The sequence below is a fragment of the Haliotis rufescens genome, unplaced genomic scaffold, assembly GCF_023055435.1.
Source record: "Haliotis rufescens isolate VD_foot unplaced genomic scaffold, xgHalRufe1.0.p SCAF_11, whole genome shotgun sequence".
Classification (NCBI taxonomy): domain Eukaryota; kingdom Metazoa; phylum Mollusca; class Gastropoda; order Lepetellida; family Haliotidae; genus Haliotis; species Haliotis rufescens.
The window spans coordinates 13,781,149-13,805,015 of NW_025963791.1; the positions used below are offsets into that span (position 1 = coordinate 13,781,149).

Here is a 23,867-nt window from a genome sequence, read left to right on the forward strand (position 1 = left end):
AAACGGTACAATGGACTCAGCTTTAAAAAAGATTACTTATGATTACGGATATGGGTTTTGTCGCTTATATTTACATAACGTGATAATATTCTATAATAGTCTAGGACCGTCATCTCTGCGGTCTCTCCGTCATCATCGACCTGACACGCCTTTAAATAAGTGAATACAGTTCAAGCGAGTTACATACACCACACTCACTCCCTGACACAAATGAAGTACTGTTCAAAGCGTCTTGGTCACCCATTCCGTTACGGGATCAACTTACGGGGGTGTGATCGGGTGTTTCCGTATCATGGTCTTCGTGTAGTTGGGGACTCCCGAGGGTTGGCATCTGGGCTAGGTGGGGGACAGGGGAAGTTTGGAGGAGGTGCTGGAAGTGAGTTGGGGGAGGCTGGGACCCGTGGGTAGCGGGAAACGGCCATAATCCGCCACCCTGCTCAACATAATCTGAAAACAAACAATCGTTAATAACGATAAATTACATATATTCAAATGAATTAATGCGTGAAATATACTACTCAAAAGAAGTTAATGAATACCGATTATTTCATATTACTATAGTTATTTTACTCAAAAGAGGTTGAAGAACACTCGATTCTTTCATATTGCCATAGTTATCCTACTCAAAAGAAGTTAAAGAACACCTGATTCTGTCATATTGCTATAGTTATCATACTCAAAAGAATTTAAAGAACACCCGATTCTTTCATAATGCCATAGTTATCCTACTCAAAAGAAGTTAAAGAACACCCGATTCTTTCATAATGCTATAGTTATCCTACTCAAAAGAAGTTAAAGAACACCTGATTCTGTCATATTGCTATAGTTATCATACTCAAAAGAATTTAAAGAACACCCGATTCTTTCATAATGCCATAGTTATCCTACTCAAAAGAAGTTAAAGAACACCCGATTCTTTCATAATGCTATAGTTATCCTACTCAAAAGAAGTTAAAGAACACCCGATTCTTTCAGATTGCTATAGTTATTCTACTCAAAAGAAGTTAAAGAACACCCGATTCTTTCATAATGCCATAGTTATCCTACTCAAAAGTATTTAAAGAACACCCGATTCTTTCAGATTGCTATAGTAAATATGTCATGACATGACAGATTAATTATAGCAATATGAAAGACTCGGGTGTTCTTTGACTTCTTTTGAGTTGTATAATCCTTGTTTATTTGAATGTAAATACATAAAGTATTCAGAATTAGCTTGCACGTAGGTGATTTTTCGTAGACGTGGCTTCTCATATTTAAAATTGATCGTCTTCTTATAGCTTAATAGGCAGGTCTGTTGACACTGATTGAGTAGTTAGAACAGGTAGATTTATTTGTCGCTTTGTCTAATATTTGTCCACTTATCGTGGTTAGTTGGACGAACACCATAGACACACAGGAGATGTAAATAATATACATGTATAATTCAAATAGCTATGTTATCAACCTGTAGAAACTACAAAGGTATATTCCTCGGTAAACAAGCGTGACGTGTTCTGTTATCGCAGGTATGTAATACGTAGATATTTGATCATATATATGACATGTTTAAGATGAGCGAGCCCTGTCCTGCTTTGAATGATGCACTGCTCAAGCAATCAATCACGGTCGGGGGGATGAATGAAATCACCGAAAACTATGGAATTACACTCCATAGTCTATGTACACATTATTTATGATTGTGTCTATTTTTTACAAAGTTTAATACTATCAATCAGCGTGTCTTTGAGTAGTAAACAACACGGTAGTTCATTTACGACTCGTATTTCAATGACGGCAATACGTTCGTTTAAAACATTAACTCTCTTCACAATGGGTAATGAATATGGAGTGCGCATGTACCAGTTAGCATCGTAAATCTAAGACCCTTATACATTATACATTACAAGATTAATGAGAATTACTTATTAATTAATATGGTGATATTAGGTTCAGTTGGCTTAACAAAAACTAAGTGCATGATATTTCAGCCACCAGTCCCGAGACCCGTGAAGACCCGGGGTAGAATAGGTCTTCAGTACCCTAGGCTTGCCGTAAAAGGTGACTATGCTTGTCGTAAGACTAAAGTGATCGGTGATCAGACTCGCTGACTTGGTTGATGCATTTCATCGTATCCCAATTATGTTGATCGATGCTCGTGATGTCAATCACTGGATTATCTAGTCCAGACTCGATTATTTACAGACCGCCGTCATACAGCTGGAATATTGCTGAGTGCGGCGTTAAACAATAAACAAACAAACAAACAAAACCAGCCCCGAGCAACCATTACCTGCTGGTATAAGGAACAGGTTTCCTGTGAAGGAGTCCTGAGCAATCTTGAAGCCACTTGGTGCGGTTATAGGGAAGGGGTTGGGGTCCAAAGTTGAGGTTGAGGTTGTTGTAATGGCTGGGTGGAGGGCGAAGGGGTTTTGAGACAGCCAGGGGTTGGGGTTGACGCTGTGTCCTGCAGCAACCCACTGACTCGCTAGAGGGCGTACACGCAGGTCATCTTGAAGGCCGGTGTCGTTTCCGGCAACGCTCCCTGAAAGAAAGCAACCATAGATATAAGTTGGATTGGTTGTTTTTTTTACAACATACTCCTTCAATGATAAAACCGCCATCGCAAATTAAATTTGATTTACATAACTGCTTGTAAATATTATAATTCTTATCTTTAATCTTCAACATTGACGTATTTAACTTAACAGTGAACGCTACAATCTTATAGTGTATGCTGATCATTTGTAATAGTATATGACGTGCATATGCAACATGGAATGGACCTGTCTTGTTGTTTCGGGTCGGCGTTTACTACAAAATTCAAAAGCGATAACTAACTACATTACTATGTATTCCATTAAGTCCGAGCATCCCGCTTCCGTGGCTGGCAACCACATGGTAGTATCAGTTTTCCGCTATATTGTTTGTGTAGATGTCTCAAGTTTCACCCGACTTGCTTCATTAAAAATACCTCAAAACAATTACTTCATTCCTAATACTTCATCAAACCGACTTCCGAGATGCAGTTAGCTATTCATGACTAGAGTTGGTGTGGGAACGCATAAATCGTTACCGTGGCAACGGGAATGCGATATGAAACCTAATTCCGGGCTTCGGCAAGGGAAGCCGTCTTTTCTGATTGTTGACGTTTTGCGGGTTCCTTCAAGCGTAACTCGAGACACACTCATAAAGCAAAAAAGACACAATTGGCTTGTCTGCTTTACACACCAAATACATTCGTAAAACATTGCCAAACCTTTCGGTGGATTGCAGTAATTCAGATGTTAACACTAGACAAAATAAGAGAATATGTTTTAGAATGTTGTATTCACATCTATAAATCAGTTCGCGTTACATTCCCATGAAATGAAACCTTTCGTATACATAGGCTTGTGGAAATATAGACTACATTCCTAAGACGCATTCATGAAGGGATTGCTTCCCCTCTCAAACGATATGAACAAATGTTAAAATATCAACATGTTTTGCGTAAGTGTTTAATCGGCCTGTGAAGATCTGGTTAGAATAGGTCTTCATCAACATCTGCTTGGCGTAAAAGGCGACTGACTATGCTTGTCGTAAGAGGCGACAAACGGGATCGGGTGGTCAGGCTCGCTGACTTAGTTGATGCATGCCATCGATCCCGATTGCGTGGATCGATGCCCATATTGTCAATCACTGGATTGTCTGGTCCATACGCGATTATTTACAGACCGCCGCCATATAGCTGGAATATTGCTGAGTACGGCGTTAAACAACAAACAAACAAACAAAGTGTTTAATCAAATGAATACTTCCCCTTGCTTTGTTAATGGTGTTATCTTCCGCACTTAACAGCCTTTATTATGCCTGGTAACTTCGATGAATAGATATTGATAAATATATTCAGTACGCATCTAAATTAAAACATCCCCTTTCAGACATTTAATACCCATGATCAACAATGGAGTAATTTCGTTAAGGGTCTCCGCTTGTGGCACATATGGCAGGACGCCTAAACTGGGGTTGGGTCCCATCACCGTGGCCGGCCTCTGCAGCCGGTCCCATCACGATAGTTGGGTGTACAAGCAACTAAATGCGTGTAACAGTGGAGAATAATTCATATCCTAGTGCACTGCACGAAATATTCGTATAAACAGCAATTTGTCATTCAACATTTCAAGCACCACCGAGTACTTAATGGACAATTTGGTATTTAAGAAGAGGTAAAATTCATTTATGCACCAGTACATGGCAGTGGGTTATTCGACCACAACACAAGGCACATGAAATGATAACACAGCGTATATATCATTTTCATATTTCCATAAATCCCGATGCAAATAATGTTGTTTTATGTCGGGTAGCAGCGACAAAGGATTTTTTTATATCTTCACTGGATGGTTTCATGTTTATATCTTCTCGCTTGAATACATTAAAGCCCCCATGGATAATGATTTGTATTACTCATTATGCATGCTACATATTAATAACTTCGCTTATGTTCGGTTTTATGACGATCCATATTTAGTGGGTTTAAAATAGATTTAAGCGTTATGCAGTGTGAAGATTAAGGAAATAAAAATACTTCAAACGATGACAAAATACATCACTTTTTTAACAATTGCCCCAGCTTGGAGCCGCGGGAGTATTGTGAGCCTTGTGATCAGCGTCATAGCTGTCACTGGAGCCAGGGGCCAGGAGCAAGGAGCCGTGTATCAAACGCTACAACGCTCGTGAACAGTGTTTAACATCAGGTATTTCATGGCATTCGTCTACGACTTATGACAATGAGAATTTTTTTAAGCCGCTTATAAAATTATTCCAGCCATATCACGAAACAAAGGCGGTGAGGTAGTCTAGTTGTTAATATAATAACACCCGGTTCGATTCCCAACATGGGTAGAATTTTAGGCCAATTTCGGGTGTCCCCAACCGTGAAATTGCTGGAGTATTGCAAAAAGCGGCGCAAAACCATACTTTCTCACTCATATCACGGAGCGGGAGAACACAAATGCGCTTCACACAGCGTGCCCGTTTTGAGAATCGAACCTGGGTCTTTGGCGAGCCGAGGAAATGGTTTAACCGCTAGGCTTCCCCATCTGTGACTTAAACAACTTACCTGTGACAACCAAATTTGGCGGAAGTCCAGTGTTGACCGTCACCTTGGCTTGACCAGACAAAATGGCTTTCTGCTGCCTGTTAAGTACATTTGATAATGCATGTTAAGTGTTGTCTTACGGTATAAGGGGACTCTATACAAACTGGTGCTTAACAAAGGAATTGGGATAACAATGCCCTTCGGGTTTGGCTATAAATTTTATATAAAAGTGACAAATAATGAACTGACGTTGAGTAAAATAATAACATACAAAATTCATTCACAAACGCAATGTCGCATTGTAACCCAATAAATGTTCAGACGATTTAATGCAATTTTCATAGCTGAATGATATGTCAACGCCCATCGTAGATTTTAAGTTTCAGAATAGAATAGATCTATGTATTGATGCGCTTGGACCGCCCTGCAGTATTAGAACTACATTGGTGCACTGTACCTAAGAAACTCCTCCCTGTCTTGGGAATACTGTCTCGCGGAGGAGTCTTCCTCCCCCAACCCCCGGGGTGGGGCATCAGGGGGCGGGGCTTGAGTCCTGGCTCCATGGGGATCTGGAACATGACGTCACACATGAATAACAGTGTGTGCGGTGGGTTGAAAGGGCTTAAAGAGAATGAGCGGGGGATTATGACGCTGACCTACAGGTGTCGCCCGCTTTTAACGCAGTAATCGTTATTGACTGGCTCCCTGCAATGATATTAACCACCGTCAGGCTAACCTCAAACACCGTTCGGGGATTGGCGTTTTTATGGCCAAGATAGTTTAATGAAGTTTATGAGTTTGTAGGAAACAGCTGATTCCGGTAAACGTCCATTTCGTCGCCAAACTAGGCTGGCTAGTATTGTTGCAGATCCTGTGGGTGTTGGGGAGCATGGGTAATATATCATTAATACTTGACGGAAACACACATTAAAACGTCGTATTACGTTTCCGAGGTTCTCCGACTGGGCCGGAAAACGAGAAGTGTTGTATGTGCAAACAAGGCTTTCGCCATTCTTACACGGACAATTGGTTCTACGAGTGGATAGTCACCATCACGCCCAACCGAGATCGCTAACCTATGCTAATGGATATCTCACCTTGACCTCTCGGCTGCTCCGCCCTCTGGCGGGCAACAGCGATACCAACAGGGATGTTCCCACCTGCAAAAAAAAAGCAAAGACATGTGTGCATATTGAATGGACAACTAATACACGTTCAGGTAGATACAGTCTTACAGTGGATATCCTTTTATGGCGACGAGGGGTAAGTTTATTTTTACGCCGCTATCAGCAATATTCCAGCTTATCACGCGACGTTTTGCTAACTGAGTCTGGGACAGATAACCACTAACGCCAACAGGACCCGATGGCAAGCAATCACCCATGTCACCCAGCCTGACCTCCCCATTCTCTTCAGTCTGCTCTAACGACAAACAACGATACAGAAACCTGTCCTTCCAAGGTATCACCACTATGGGGGATGAGGTGGAAATTAACATGTAATTATTCAGTTGTATGAGAGTGAGTTTATCGTCGCTTATAGAAATATTCAAGCGATATCGCAGCGGTTTGAAATAAGTGATCTTGACACGTTGTACCAATGGAATCGAACCCGGGACTTCGGCGCGACAAACCAAAACTTCAACCACTACCTTACCAACCGTGGACCAGGATGTTATGTTTGCCTACCTGTATGCTCGAGATTTTCCTCCACCCTCTCTGTGTGGCCGTCACTCTGTTCCGTCCCGGGGTCGATCTCCACCTCCTCCTGACTGGATGAGATAATTGTCTGGGGTGGCGCAGACCCACATCTCTTCCCCCTCTCCACAGGAACCTCCGTCTTCCTCACATCCAACGGTTTGTCTTTGCTCTTTTGAGATGCATCAGACGCTTTGCTACTTTTTTTGGCCTTTGTCAAGTTTAATGCAGCGTTCGTTTCAGCACTGTCTTTACTAATTGTTTTCTCCTGTTTCGCTGCACCCGTCTGGTTTTCAGACTGGTCTTGGGGAGTGGTTGAATCTGGCTTGGTGTCGGGACTGGATGAACTCACGTGAATTGGTGGAAACTCGTGAGATTTCCCGAGACCTGTCGGTTGCACATGCGCTGAAACTTTCTGATCTGACCTAGTGGTAGCGTTCGTGGGGCACACTGATTTAGAAGGTGATGACTTAACCTGATGTCGCGCACACACTCGAGATGTCTGTGTTGTCGTGTAGTCCAGCGCTTCCGGTTCACACGCATGCTCGGTCTTACCGGAAGTAGTCCTACCACTACCTCTGTCGTCATAGTTACTGACACCAGCTGCATCGGATCCTGCTCGCACAACACATGACTCGCCTGTGCTCGACACAGGCGAAGGATTCTGTCTGTCGTCACACGACCTAGAGTTAGTGTCGCCACTTGTCCGACACTTAGAAGCTCTGCTGGAATGTTTGGAGGGTGGGTCGGAGTTTCTATCTGTGTGTTGGTCAGAGGACGGAGGACAGGACAAGGAGCTATGTTTCTCACGACAACAAGACGTCCGAACTATTTCTGACTTAACCCTAGTTTCACATAACTTGGGTAAAGACTTGTCAAGGGGACCATTAACAGTCCCCACTTCAGGCACAAATGTTGTAGCATACACTTTCCTCGGCCCCTGGACAGGGGGGCTGTTCCCATGGGGGTGAGAGTACATATTGTGATAGTATGGTAGGGCGGAGGCCGTCTTACCCTGGGCCTTCACACTGTTTATAGAGGTCATTTGGGAACCTGAAAATGTAATAAGTATATTTTAAATATATACCATATGAAATTTATTTGTCACTTTTTTCCATTAAAACGGAAAATAAATGAAAAATATATATGATGGCAAACAAGGTCGAGCTGTTTTTCTAAAGTCATTTTCGATACCTACCTTGAGTTGTGGCAACAGTGACAGGTTGGACGCATGTGAATACACTCTGCGTACTTCCGGTACAGGCGGAAGTGGAGTGCGAAGCTGTTGTTCCGCTGGCAGTGACAGTGACAGTGGGGAGGGTGGTGATACTTTGAGTCTTCACATTGCCAGAGATGGGGGTGGGGCCGATACAATGTTTACTGCTCGTCTTATCGGACATCTTCTCCTCGCCCCCGACGTCCTTCTGCCTCTCATGCTCGTGCACCTCGTGCACCTCGTGCACCTTCGACTTCTTCCACACGCTGTCCACAGATTCACCTTTTTTACTCCGACCTTTTTCTGACTTATGACTGTCCTTAGTTTCCGACTTGGTCTCCCCGTCTCCTCTCTCCTTTCTATCACTTTCTCTACCATGTTTGCACTCGCTCTTGCCTCCTTCGTGTTTGGTGCTGTGCGATCGTTTCTCATGTTTACTGGGCCTCTCTGTTGTGACTATAGGCTCGTACTTACTCTCCTGTTTAAATGTGACTATTCCTGGCTGGGGCTGGGGCGAGGAAGGGCGGCTGGGGAGGGACACGGTGTTCCCTGGGAGGCTGAAGTAGCCACCGGCTTGAGAAACGGCAGCCCCCGTATTAGCTAGGTAGGGGTCTGGAAGAAAACAATACACTTCATTAACATTTTTTTTAAATTTCGGTCTGTGGGGTAGTTCAGTGGGGGAAGTGTTGGTTCGTCACGCCCGGTTCGATTCCAAGCATGGGTACAGTTGGTGAAACCAATTTTATTTGCTAAAATATTGCTAAAAGTGGCGTAAAACCCTTCACATCTTTATCAAACGGTTAATGTTTCATAATAAATCTGATACATATATCTGATGGATTGAAATGAATCTACAAATCAAACACCAATATGTTGATCTGAAAAAACTCCAAGGCTTCAGGGAAATATTGATTCCGATGAACATAATATCAAACAAATGTATGATCAGTAAATTGATTTACAAAATATGTAAACGTCTCGACGTGAGAAGTTAAAACTTTCAAAACTCGGAATATATAATATATATCCACTGTAATATAATGAATAGAATGCCAAAGTTCAATTTGAATCCCGTCTTTGTTAATAACGTCCGTTAACATTTGTGAAGAGTCGTTTGTTAATCAGATCAAGATGATTAAAATCCGCAATCCAGTTCTGCTATATCTGAGATCAGAGAGCCGCCCTATATTGAACTGAATAGTTCTTAGTGTCGACCATAGGGAAAGAAGGCCAAACAACGGATAAGCTATGACCTTGAACGACCTCTGCTAAGCTAGCGCTACACCTGTAACATAAGGTTTAATTATTTTCTTCAGGATCGTTTTTTAATATATCAGTCTCCAAATTGCCGTTTAAGGATTTTCGTGTCAAGATAGTGTTGTTAATCCCAGATCAGATTGAGTGTTTGAAGCAAGCAGTGTGTGTCTAGCCAGACATGCAGTCTCGGACGCTACTCTCAATTTAAGTCAGAGATATGTTGGCAGACCGCATCAACAAGAAGACAAGACTACGTACTCCACCTTCGGGCAACATATTCAAGTTATATGATAGTTAAACAGCTGAACCCTTCAACGATACTCGATGGTTTTGCATGTTACGAAATATTAAATAAAGAGAATTTCCGTGACGGAATTGTATCGTTTCCATAAGATCTAAACTTGTATATGGATCCCAACATGTTTCCGTTTCACATGGACATGACTATACGTAAAATTATCTGGATTAATTTTCCTTATTTTATCTCTTTTGAAATTCAAATAAAAAACCCATTAACCTTCAATAGTTTCGATTGTTTTGCAATGTTATAAATTAGCATGACAAGGAAACACAACACTGTTATAGGGGAGAGTCGATGTTTTAAATATCATTTAAACATTGAAATAAAGAAACAGTCGTGTGATTTGCATCATAACTACACCTACATCCTACGGAGGAGTTAAAAAAAATCTTATTCCCAGTCGCTCGTCAAAAATTAAATATGTCATAGTAGGGACATTTATTGGCATAAATATGGATTTAAAATCTCCACATCCCTTTGAACAACATATCACTAATCATTAAATATCAATCACTAATTACTGACATACATGTGTATGAAACATTATTACAGCACGTGTGGTGCTGATTGCACGCTACAGACCGGCACCTGGCTGTACATACCAAGCTGATATTGACAATGCTTACAATATAGCAGATATGTAACACTGAAATCTACATGTAACTTCTCCACCTGTTTATTGCCATGCCATTTGGAGAAAGTTGTTTTAATGCTTATATCAATTTTGAAAATGATCTGGTTTGCGTGAGATAAATATTTATATCTTTAACCTTAAAGAGTCCTTCATTTAGAAGTTCATTCATATATCTTATCCTTACTAAAGAGTCCTATTATGTCTATGTTAAATCATGGAATGAGATGACGCATGCAATGTCTATTAGTATATGGTACGGTAACGTTCACGGCTGTCGCGCATAAGCTATTGTTCAACCTTTTACTTCAGGTACGTGCTTAACTTTAAGAATTAAAAGCTGACAATATAATTACACAAATCCCCCCCCCCCCCCCCCCCCCCACACACACACACCTAGTATATAAAACACTGAGAAAATAGACATTCGAGGGGTCACGATTAAAAGATTTTCCATTTAAGAATACATAAAATTATGAATACATAAACGGACGTATGGAATACTCCAATGTACATTTCACGTGACGGAAAGAAAGAAATTATTAGAATTTGAAATAAAGCAATACTCGGAATAAAAAAATATATTCCCGGAAAATCTCAACTATTTCCTGTCATTATCTGAAGCGACAGCAATGTGAATGTCTCTAAACAAATCAACAGTCAGTAATTAAAATGACAAACGATATCCAAGCGTCATTTCAAGTCTAATCTATATTTAATGACACTCGGTCTAAGATTTCTCTTTAGCCAGAGATTTGGTGTATTTATGAAACAAAATAAATTACGTTATTAGCATCACAGAGATAGCGAGTAAACAAAGCTGTCCAATAAGAGGACAACTCACAAAGGGCGGTGGGTGCAGAGGATAAGGTCAAAATCTTTGATGAACCGATAGTGACAGCTGTCACCGTCCATATATATTTTTTATGAATTCGCATTTTAGGCAGACAATATAACATATTATCATTCTATCATGATTAGTTTAATACATATATATCCATATTGCAGTGTATCAATAATATACGAAAATATTTAAGCAGAAAGGACACCAATATGACGACAGATATTGATGCATGAAGCTGCACAAATCATTGACGTTTATTAATAAAATGCATTTAACATTATCGTGATATATTCTGAAACGTCATGCAATATTAACGCGTTCGTTGTTGAAACACATCACGTGTAGAATATGACATTTGACGTCTTATCAATAATTGACTGTTTTTTGTTTTTTTGGACAGAAAGCATAACTCATAACACATAACTCCGACGTCCATAGTGTATATACGCTTGAAAAGGTAAGCTGTTTATTCCTGTTTATTTTCATATATCAATGTATCTTAATACATATATAAGATATCACCGGTACGTGCATTAACGTGGGTCCGAAAACACTGGATGTTCTCCCAGAGGGTCGCAAGCACTGGGCCACATCATATGATGCAAATAAGCGGAGGAAGAATTTGAAAGAGTAGTCGAATAACTATTATCATGGAACAATATGTCATCAGATAATTGATTCGGTTTCTGGTTTATTTTCATATGAGTCTGGCGATTTGGATCAGGCCCAAATGTGTTTGGATAGAAAATTAATACAGGATATAGTTCTAAAACAATTGCCATTTAATATGGAAATATGTAGCAGCGGTGTAGTAGATATAGATTTGTAAGGTTTTAAATTTGTTATGCTCGTGCATTAACTGATTAAGTGCATGTTCTTTGTTTTATAACTGCTTTTTTAACTGTAAATGGTGGGACAGCGTCTAATGCAGATATGCATATATAAGTTCTCTTCGTGTTTCTCGCTTTTTCGCTTTCATCAATTCAGATTGCATATTGGACCATGATAATTTCTATATAACACGATTCGTTACATATCAGACTTTAATAATAATGATGAGCGATAATAGATATAAAGAAAAGATCATACAATGGAATAATGTCAAACATATGAAAGTATGAAATAATAATAATAATAATACCTTTATGCAGTTCATATATTCTGTGGGTGAAGGACGACTGCTGGGCGGGGCCGGACGTACCCCCCACGCCGCTGGGAAGAAGTGGGAGTGACTCCGCTCCTATCTGGAAGGGGTAGGGGGGATACATATTGTTGTTGATCACGTAACGATGATAACCTGAAAGAGAAAGAGCATGAAATTAAAATTTAATCGCGGAACACCTTTGACGATCTATCAGAACACTTAAAATCTCGGCCTTTGTTTGTTCACACTGGATGACGTTTATAGATGTTTGTTTTGTAAAGGCACAGAGCAAGTTTTAGTCGTCTCGTGTTACTAAAATGCAAATATAGATAGACCAAATCACCGCCATTATTTGTTGTGTTAAAATATTTTATAATTTTCTTAGTGATCTGTGCTTAGATATATACATTCACATATCGACTCCATACACCCCCAAGTTTGTACACAACAAATCATATGTAAGGTAACGTTTCCTAAGGTAACTTTTCAAAATGTAAATTTCTTTCATTTGTATTTTTCAAGGAAGAAATAATGTAAATAACTTTATTAAAAAGAAGACATTTCATTGTACGAACAGAACAGGTTATAGGATTAACCCTAAACTGCAAATATTGCACACGAAGGGAAACATGGAAACTGGCGCATGCAAATTTATGAAACTGAAAAAAATGATATTATTCTGCTTTTTAACAATGGCATATCGTAGCCCTTCTTATGCTTTATGATGAGGAATAAAGTTATTATAAATATCCCTCTGTGCTCCAACGAACGAATGGTAGTTGTTGAAGACACAAAGTGCAGGGGAACAATGGCCGAACTCACAAAACCCGGACGTAACCCAAGGACGGCAAACTATCCCGCCGTATTATTTCTCATAACAAAACCTCCGCTGATTGTCCAAATATACTCCTCGTATAATAAGCATTGATCATTTACATTTTCCTTGTGCTGGGCTATTAATGTTGTCAGCCTTTATCTTCATCGGTTACAAATGAAAGTAATAATGTCGGAGGGGAAATGTTCAGCCAATTAATTATGCTAAATAAAGGCGCCGTGTGTAGACATGTTGTTGGTCAAAGCCGCGTTCTATTTAGCCTGGCGTGATAAAGGTGGGCTGAGAGAACATTCTATTCAACTCCCTTAATGTTGTTGCCATAAAAGTTCATTTTCAAACTCGCTCCCATTTATAGTTTTCAAAAATGCAATAAATAATTTTTAAAAAGTAATAAAGTTTCTCTACAGAGATTTGCCATTATATATATTGGTATTTTGTAATCACAGAAAACGTAAACTGTAAAATGCTAAGATTCATACATATTAATCCTACTTCAAAGAGTTATTATTATTATCAAATTTAAAAATATTTCATACATATATATCATAGAGTGATATATTAATGTTTCAGTTTTAATTTGAGATTAAATTGTGACATGTATACACAGTCAGGGCTTGGCACAAGACACGTTTGTGAACCAGCGAAGTCAGTCAGAGAAGCAGGATGAGCCGAGGTGTATTTGAAGGTAAAACAAAACTTGCGCAAGAGAATGTTCACGTCACGTGACCTACTCGAATGCCCCGCCTCGACATACTGAGGAACACTTCCTCGTGCAGGTCGTGCGTGCCTGGCTTATACATTGCACTACAGGAAGCACGTGCTACTGGAGAAATACCCCAACGATTACACTGCAGGTATATTTAATTCAAAGACTGACTCATGGCATAACTTATTTATACGGAAAATATTTCATTTCGAGACAATACCCTCCAAATAGATAAAAAATATGTAACCCTAAAAATTGATTAAAATAATGAGCAATATATTAATGACGTATATTCTTTTTATTAACGTTTGTCTATGGGAATCTCACTGGACCTTTGTTTCGACCCTTTAACAATCTTACAAAGAGTTCCGGTTTTTGCTTTATGTAATACATGAAAACGTGCATAAGGTAAGTGACAGGCTAAACTCACATAACACTGAACACGATTTCTATCAATTATAACTTGACAACTTTTATAAAGGATTTTAAGGTCTCATTTTCTTCTCCGAAAAGTACATAATTCATGTTAATATATAACTGCATCAATGTTTCTCAAGTGTGAAGAAGAAGGATGCTGATGTTGGTCGGGGGTCGAAATCAAAAACTTTTGAGTTCACAAGCCTCTGGGTTAGTACGGATACTTCATAGTTAGAGAAGAAAACGTCCCGACAGGCGTTTAACATTTTGTGTAAGTATGGTGAGATTTGAGTTCGACGAATGATAAATGTTCTGTTGATTCAATCCCGGGACATTGTAAAACCCCTCACTCAACACCATACAGAACATTGAATGCTACATTGTCCATGAGAGAGAATGCCATGGCGGCATAGGTCGGTGGTCGATCCCGTTCATGCGTTGAAGATTCTTTACATCTCGTCATTCCCCTCCACTGTTAGGATCCAACCCATTTTAGTTCCATTGAATTAAAAAGCAATTTCAGTCATTCCTCATGGCCTCATAATAGAAAGCCCCGTTCCCCCTTGCCTGTCCTCTGGGGTGTGACCGCTCCCGGCCTGTTCTGTCGCCCGTGACACCCCATCCCCTTTCTGTCGCCCGTGACACCCCCAGCCCCCTTTCTGCCGCCAGTGACACACCCTGTTTGTCGCCCGTGAGACACCACCCCCACCCCAATGTGTCGGTCATGACACCCATCCCCCTTTCTGTCGCCATGACACCCCATCCCCCTTTCTGTCGGTCGTGACACCCACCCCCTTCCTTCGCCCGTGACACCCCCCCTTCTGTCGCCCGTGAGACACCATCCCCACCCCTTTCTGTCGGTCGTGACACCCCCACCCCCCAACCCTTTCTGTCGCCCGTGACACCCCTACCACCTCTCTGTCGCCCGTGACACCCTATCCCCCTTTCTGTCGCCCGTGACACCCCACCCACCTTTCTGTCGCCCGTGACACCCCTACCACCTTTCTGTCGCCCGTGACACCCCACCCACCTTTCTGTCGCCCGTGACACCCTATCCCCCTTTCTGTCGCCCGTGACACCCCTACCACCTTTCTGTCGCCCGTGACACCCTATCCCCCTTCCGTCGCCCGTGACACCCCACCCACCTTTCTGTCGCCCGTGACACCCTATCCCCCTTTCTGTCGCCCGTGACACCCTATCCCCCTTCCGTCGCCCGTGACACCCCACCCACCTTTCTGTCGCCCGTGACACCCCAGCCGACTTGTCTCTGCTCTAACCCCTGGTATACGCTTCCCCACCTCATCTCCCAATAACTCACCACAGCCTACTTTCAAAAACACGATTTCTTTTCCAAACTACGTCAGCTAAGCAGGTCATTTCCTATTATAGTTAAATGGAAGAGCACATCTCCAACATAATCTAAAAAACCAGCAGGGTGCGTTATTCACTGGTATAACGACACCATCCTAGCGGCTGCAGACAACAAATGGCCATTTTATGGACTGTCATAACGACAACAAGTTAGTTATAACTCGCTACGTTTGCCGGTGTCTAGAATTCTTATTGAAACATCAAAACAACGTTATGCAATAGACTCACTAATTGACTGAAATGAGTGATCAATGATTATTCTCGTAACGGCTTGGGAAAATCTGCAGTTTTGAGATAACCCATCTAGTTATCCACCGTAGTCCTGCGTGGACGCCTTGACGGAACGCCTGTCGTTCAATACTTTCCGGCACCGAGCTAACATCCCGTAGGCTAGTCGTGTCGTGAGGTAATCATCTAGCACTAATATCTGAGTCAATATCTACACATGAATCCATACGTATATAAGTACGAATACAAGAACACGAGTTTCATGTGCGCCAAATGTTTCGTAATCGAAGTGGCTTCGTGTATATCCTGCTCGTTTGTGTTTATCTTGCATAAATATGTATATCTTGCATAAATGCGTTCTAATCTGAATCGTGACCGAATGGCACAATCTGTTAACAGTGTGTGAGTTTGATAAACCACAGTTTCTATTTTACAGCGAAAAGCATCAAAGTGGTGTTTGTAAATAAAGCTACGGCTGAAATATACTGACAAATGCGTGCAACATTTAGACTCTGAAGATCATGCAAAAATTGAAATGTCAATAAGGGAGGAACTACATTTGACTCAGCGGAGGAGTGTAGAAGTACGGAGGGGTAAACAGTCCCGCTCCTGAATACAAGCACTCCATTTCTAAAATGACGCTAAGAATATGAAGAGTTTGTCTCTAAATGGGGACCACACAGAGTGCCATCAGTGTCGTTAATGTGACAGAATTAAACAGAGATCTCCCAAACTACCCCCAGCTCAGTGGCGCTCTTCTTCTTCCAGTGTTGCTGGTGGACGTAAAACGCCCATAGATTCTCGTTATTAATATTCTTCACATAATATCACTTCGTGTTAAGCATTCGGCCGAATACTACTCTTAAGCTAAATAATTTTAAATGCAAATGGAGTGTCAAGCTTAAATGGTCATTTCCTCCGCCCGTCATAGAAGTCATTGTGAAAAAGAGAAGGGTGGGCGGCCTGAACGCCAAGTTGTCACAATGAAATCAGTCCAATCTAGGCAACGTTCTCACTGAAGCGGTTCCTAAGCCTTGCGAGAACCCTTCAACCGACCGACCAATAAATCCGCGTGATCCCTCACGATTGTCGAGGGGGAGAAAAGTGGAGTCTTTAATGCAAATTTAATCAGTCACAAAATATTAAATATGCACTTTTATTAGAGGACTCGCTTGGCCGTTAGCGCTGACGGACAGTGGGGACGATGGTGTCTGAATGTTATGTAACAGAGATTTGGATGCTTTGCAATTGAATCTCCCAACGCTGAATCATTATCGACGTCGATTCCTGGTTTTCCCAGACGCGACTCTGCAATGTTATCATTGTGTTATCCCCGAATCAGCTCATTTACCGCCGTGATGATTCCGTGGTAAATGAAACAGTAACACATGGTTCTTCGCGAAAGAATCAGAGTTAAGGTATATCTATTTCATGCAAACGAGCTCCATAAACAAGAGTCCAAGAAAAACAAATCTGAAATCGGTGAAAGATTCCACTTGGGATATAATTTATATACGTAATGGCAACATGTCCACATCTTAGCACCGTCACAGAAAACATCCCTGTGCTGTGTTGATAACACGGCAAGAGAGGTGCTGCGCTTTGTTGACCAGCATGCGCAGTGTCATCTTCAGATTCCGCACACTCTGTACACGTGAGATTGCTTAAAACGTGGGATCTATTTACCTCGGGGTAGTGTGGCTGACAGGGAAGCGCTACCCTGCCATTTGGATTTATTTCCTCTCACATGGCAGTTTTATGGAAACAATCTTGCAACCAGCTGGTTATTGCATAGCTATCTTGACAGTATGAGGCACGGGGGTAGCTGTTGTGAACATGACTCGAACCTCAGGAATACGTTATCTCTGTAACAGCACGTCTTCTTATATATAGTTCATGAAGCAGCTCCATCGGGATTGTCTATCATATATCTCCTGGTATTGAGGATCATCTGGGGGTGTGGCACTGAATACCATATCCTTATATGGACATATTCATCAAACTTTGCCAGATGAGTACAGTGGAATCCATATTGTATCTTGTATCTTTCAACACTGTCAAGGTGGGTTCCACTTGTCATATCGTTCTTTTACGAATGGACATCAGTCCTTGGGTACAGTCGGGTAGCTTAGTGGTTAAAGCGTTCGCTCGTCACGCCGAAGACCCGAGTTCGATTCCCGACATGGGTACAATGTGTGAAACCCATTTCGTGTGTCCCATGCCGTGATATTGTTGGAATATTAAAAGCGGCGTAAAATCAAACTCACTCACTTTTACGAACGGATATGAGGACTTGAGTACGACCATGCCCATCTATCAGGACAATATGCGTCCTAATGGGTAGTACTATCCATATATTTCAACAGATGCACCGTATGGATAGTCCCGTACCACGTCACTGCAGACATGGTTTCATCCACCAGGGGAATGTACAACAACCCCGATTGTTTCTATATTGTTGATAAACGACATTCAAACACGGTGTTGGATGATAAAGGACGTTGCTTTGCACCAACGTCCTTTCCGCTGAGGTACGAGGACCCAGCACAGCTTTCCCTAAACAACCTGACCGATTTTAAACTGAATCTGTATGTTGCTGCTTCTCTGTACAAATTTGTCGGAGGCAAACATTAGTGTATTTCCGAGAGAACCCGGCATGACCAACTGATCGATTCAAACAAGGTTATCGCGACGCGAATTAGCAATGTGGGACAGAGCTCTCCACACAGGCAAAACACTCCAACATGTGCAGCAATACACAACAACCGGGACCTGTCACTCAAGGCGGAAACCTACAACTGACACATGGTGACCACGCCCACTTAGGAAAGATAAACAAGCGGCCCAACTCTTGAACACATGTACGGTTTAGATGGGGCTGTTGGGCAATGCCGTGAAGCTTGGGCGGACATAATCACTGACCCAGTTTCCATGAAAATCGTTAGGTAGATGGCCGCTAATTGATGTCATAGCCAGTACTGTGTAAAGCTTGGTCCGATAACGGATCGCGGAAGATTGGTGTCATTATGGAACGGACATTGGAGTAGTTGCCAATAGCTGAACAGTGGTATTGAAATCCAAGGCTATATTCGTTGGGTGCGGGTAGACGAGGATCATGAGGGGTACGGTACATGGATGCTTGGGGTATGTAAGGGGTGGGTTCATCATGACATGAGGAGGGTACAGCGTAGGATCAGAGTACATGAGTGTAGCGTCCAACAAAATGAGAGATTCGGGGTTTACCCCGGTAGCCATAATGAAAAATCGAGCAAATCAAACACTATTGTTGAATCCATATGAATAGGTCACAAAATATACGCTGGACATATACATATCAAAACAGTTAGGGATCTGAATCGTATACAAAGTACACTTAACACAGGAATCAAAGTATCTTAAACATTAAATTCATAATTTCAGAACTGAAGGGTTTTTGTTGTACATATAAAGTGAGTCAATAATAACAGACACATGGAATATAACCCCTTTCGGGGCTTTTGCAAGCTGATTATGTCATACAGGAGAATTAGGCTTTAGCGGAAATAATTGTTCTCACTATCAAAATGAAATTAAACCCGAAAAACCCGAAAGAGCTGTAAATAAAGGGTGTGGCCACATTGTGACCATCGACCTTCTCGTAATCACCAACCTTAACGTGTCTCTAACTCAGTATGTTCCGATAGGCTAATGAAAATAATAGCTGACGGTTGTTCATTAAACCCTTGGCAATTCCAGGCTTGTAATAACATCATATTAATAGCCTTCGACAATGGGAACATTTCGGAGGCGCTAACATTACCGCTTAAAATCAATTAACGCTAGATGGGCATTTGTCAGCAATGTAAATAGTCGTGAATGTGAGTGAATGCTCTCGTCATGCGGCGAGGCAAGGGCGTGTCTCTCGCCTGACACCAATTGCCTAACACAGAGACTGCATCGAACACCCTCTCTCATTTTCAGACTGGTGATATTTGAAGATGCGTACAACAAGCCCGAGGCTATATATTCTGGAAATATCACCTCTATTGGTGCCCCAGCAAACAGCCCTTGGGAGTTACGGAACTTGAATACTCTCTACTGTTGAAAACTGAAAAATTCCCTATTTGAGAGAAACTTCGCTCATTGGTGTCTGTTATGTCAGAAAATATTAATATTCAGCTTCATCTTATGACTCTGAAAAGGCATCAATCATTTATGCATGAAGAGCAAGCAGACACACACTCAAAGAATAAATTACATCCTTTTTAATCCAGCTTGTAGAGCGATAGAAGCTCTTCGAGTACTACTGTTTCGTTCGACTAATGAGTAGCCCGCGGCAGGCAACTAGGAACGCCTGGCCAGCCTGTCTCAAGTACACGGCAGACTGAGAGAGAGGCCACCTCCTCTCTACCTGTAGGCCCGTGTGATGGCTGACTAGTCATGACATCGTTAGACATTCAGCCTGGACACGCAGACACACACACGTGCTGAACATACTGACGGATACAATAGATGGACATCACGTACATGGAATGCTCATGGATTTCATGAACACCTGGTGCCATTGGCCATTTTAATAATTTCTTTTCTCCGATTTTCGGCTCTGTGACAGAAATGCTCTGACGTTTAATCACGGATCTATATACAGTAAACTACGTTTATAACGAACACGCTTCTAACGAACTGACGGTTATAACGAACTTTTATTTAGTCCCGGCCATTTGGTATATATATGCTGTTTATATGCTTGTAACGAACTACGGTTATTACGAACAGAAATTAGTGGTCCCTTTGAGTTCGTTATAACCGTAGTTTACTGTACATGTCCGTGGTTTAATATATTTGATACTGACGTTACCGTCAACCGTGTGACGACTCGGACGCCGACCTTCAAATCTATGAAAATTGGCCGTCTACCTGTTGAACCATTGAACAAGGACTTGAGTACTCCATAATCCTACTAATTGGCTTTGGTGTCAAGTGAGTGAGTGAGTATGGTTTTACGCCGCTTTTAGCAATATTCCAGCAATATCACGGCGGGGGACACCAGAAATGGGCTTCACACATTGTACCCATGTCGGGAATCGAACCCGGGTCTTTGGCGTGACGAGCGAACGCTTTAACCACTAGGCTACCCGACCGCCCCTTTGGTGTCAAGCTTGGTACAGCGGGTACAGAAGGAAAAAAGAGACGGGTCGATTCCAGCATGTTTTGCCATTGCGGGGATCCATGTCGGGTGGCACCGAACCAGTCCTGCTGGTTCCGGCCCCGAGTTGGGTGGGTACCAGGCAGAGCATATCGGGTAGAATGCCCCAAGCGGGTGGATGCGGGAGACTCCGGATGTTGGGTCTCCTGGGGGATGGGATCTAATTAGAGATCACTCATTGATGAAACCTTTCACTTGTGCCACAATGAGAAACGAATTCTGATTTGGTCGTGAAAGAAGACTGACGCATATTACTGCCGCGCGATGCGGAATACACAACGTAATGCAATAGCCTAAATGAAGGGCGAGGGGAAACGTCGAAGACCTCACTGGGCACCAAGTCTATAGACCTCGCTCCTGCTGATTTGACTGCATTAACATGGCCTTCAACTGAACATCATATTCCCCCTCGGCCGTTATATCAGATCGAGGTTTTTTGTGATGTAAATCAAATTTTCCAGGAATCACAATTTACAAAAAATAAAATGATCATTTGTGAAATGTCACGACCTATGAGAAGGTTGTCACTCCAGCGCACCAAGATTACATTGCTCACATTCCACACATGTTAACGCACCTTCAAGATAAACGCATATAAAATATTGATTTGAAGATGTCAACCAAAAATATTCGCCTTTGACGACAGAATGGCGAGCCGGCAATCGACCTTTGCGATCAATTAGGCCAGCGAGCCCCCGGAAGTGTAGCCCGCTCGAAAACCCGTGTACATGTGGTCTTCTATCTTCCAGATAATACACTCTTCTCCCATAAGTATCCGCAACATATAAAAGCCCCCTTCAGTGAATTTCGTTACTTTGAATTTTAAAAAACATATTAGAGAAAAAAATAGCACAGCGTGGTTTATATTTTCTTTCACATCCGACCTTCTGCAGATTCCTGGTCAACACACATTCATTTCGATGTGTTTTTGTCATGTATAAACATGTACATTTTAAATCCTGTGGTATATCGTTTATTTTGCTTAAATGAAGATGTCGGTTGTCATTTTACAATAGAAATATAACCGTATTTTTAAAATTATGTACTATTGTGTCAAACTACAACTGACAATAATAAGTTTAAACGATCTTTCACCTACCACATTCTGTTACGAACTCTTGTTTGTGAAATTCTTTTTTAACAACGGTGTGATATTTTCGAAGTCATCAAACAGGGGCGACAATGACAACAACTCTCCCCCCTTCGCCGGAACTGTAACGTGATCTGTTGGGACGACCACAACACAAAACACAGTAATGGGACACCTCCAAATGTTTCTTGACTATAATTATTTTAATCCTGTTTCTTACATGGGCGCCCTTCTGGAAGTTTTCCCCGAGGGTGAAGGTCGAAATGAAAGAGCAGTTAAAATTACCGGCTTCCTAAGACTGTGGACATATTGTAGTGCATGCCCAAAGGGTCTGCACGGACGCTCTCCCTCATTCCTCCCTGCGCAGATTTTAAACTATTTGAGATAGACCCCAGCCCTTACCGTACCCCGAGGGTGCTTGAGTTCCCTGTAAGAGGGAAGTGATCGACGGGGGTCGGGTATTGTGTCGCCGGGCCCAGATACACCATTTCACTGCTATTGAACATTAACAGGATCTGTTGTAACGATAGACAATGCACGGTGGTGTTCATTTAGATTCTGTCATGAACATCATTCCCTTATCATGAATGTTTAATGAAATAAATAAATGATTGCTATACTGCTCCAATACTTTTGGTAATTGTTTGTTTTCAAAACCACTGTTTTGTTATCTGCGAAGTTTTATAGATCATAGTTACTAAACTTGCTAAGTTGATCGCAATTATCGAAAATCCTATAGATTTAATCACAAACGTTCATGGTCCTTAATAGTTATTCATCTCGGGTTACAATTGTTTGATTTTAAATCCGGGATCGTTTCTAAAATTCTGACAGGTTCATAACGACAATGATATGTCACATGCTCCCAATCATCTATAATTCAATTCAAAGCAAGAAGTATAACTAAGAGCTACAACGATATGATACGTTAATAGTAAACCATTGTAAACGCCACGACTCGATCGCTGGTCCTACCACGAGTTAGCTCCCCTGCCCTGCGAGGCCGGTATTGAGGTACCTGGCGTGTTCTATACCCAGGAAACAGTAGAAACGATAAGTCCAGGCCTGTGTGACGACTGTCAAACCAGCCTGTCACATCCACTAATATATTATGATTGCAGGCCCCCATTCCAGCGATTCGCATCGTAGAGACTGTATCACGTGTTTGATTTATGACGAAAAGCTTGAGGTCGGAGAGAACAGGCGACCGCTAAATTGATAACACAGTACTCTTATACAAGCCCTGTGCGATCACGGGCCTCTGATAAAATGGCCATTTTAAGCTTGACACCTACATAATGAGGCTGCAATAATAAACCTAAATAAATACATTCAGGCTGGACATAAATGTATTAATCTACGTTAACATACGGACAAGTTTGTTATGGAAGATTCCTAACCGGGTACCAACGGTTCTGCTAAATCCATCATTAGGTTACTACAGCAACGACGGTTTTCAAATCAAGGAATAAATGACTATATCTCCTGGGCCGCGTGGCTGGCATGGTCGACTGAACGCCACATAAACTACGGCGACCGTGACGGCTAGGTATGTGATCACCTTGGAAGACACATCGACGGCCCGGGAGAGAGGACACACACCCTATTCTTACCGTAAACCTGACACTATGGCAAAGATACCCCCCGGGGAATAATCGCGGGGTTGACGCGAGGAGAATAGATCCAAACAATTTCTTAGATTGATGGGATTTGTCTTGTATTTGCGACTTTCTCGTGTTTGCCTCTTCATATGTAAAAATCACGTTAACTAAAATGAACCTCGCTGAAGGCCAAAACCAGAAAAAACACGTTTCTCATTTTAAACCGAGCCGGTAAATGTTTTTTTCACTTTTCTGAATTTCCCGCATTTTAGATTTTAGTCT

At 41.8% G+C, this 23,867-nt stretch overlaps 1 protein-coding gene across 6 annotated transcripts in view; it reads right to left on the minus strand.

Annotated features, from left to right (window-relative positions):
- LOC124110652 (trinucleotide repeat-containing gene 18 protein-like) overlaps positions 1 to 23,867 on the minus strand; it is a 72,048-nt gene that overhangs the window by 24,832 nt on the left and 23,349 nt on the right. For all 6 annotated transcript variants that reach the window (XM_046469983.2, XM_046469984.2, XM_046469979.2 and 3 more), the window contains exons 4-11: positions 12,150 to 12,305; positions 7,958 to 8,587; positions 6,751 to 7,812; positions 6,160 to 6,222; positions 5,520 to 5,631; positions 5,084 to 5,160; positions 2,273 to 2,524; positions 266 to 447 (exon numbers count right to left, since the gene is read on the minus strand). In XM_046469983.2, coding sequence (XP_046325939.2) covers positions 266 to 447; positions 2,273 to 2,524; positions 5,084 to 5,160; positions 5,520 to 5,631; positions 6,160 to 6,222; positions 6,751 to 7,812; positions 7,958 to 8,587; positions 12,150 to 12,305 — 2,534 coding nt within the window. The remainder of the gene's footprint in view (positions 1 to 265; positions 448 to 2,272; positions 2,525 to 5,083; positions 5,161 to 5,519; positions 5,632 to 6,159; positions 6,223 to 6,750; positions 7,813 to 7,957; positions 8,588 to 12,149; positions 12,306 to 23,867) is intronic.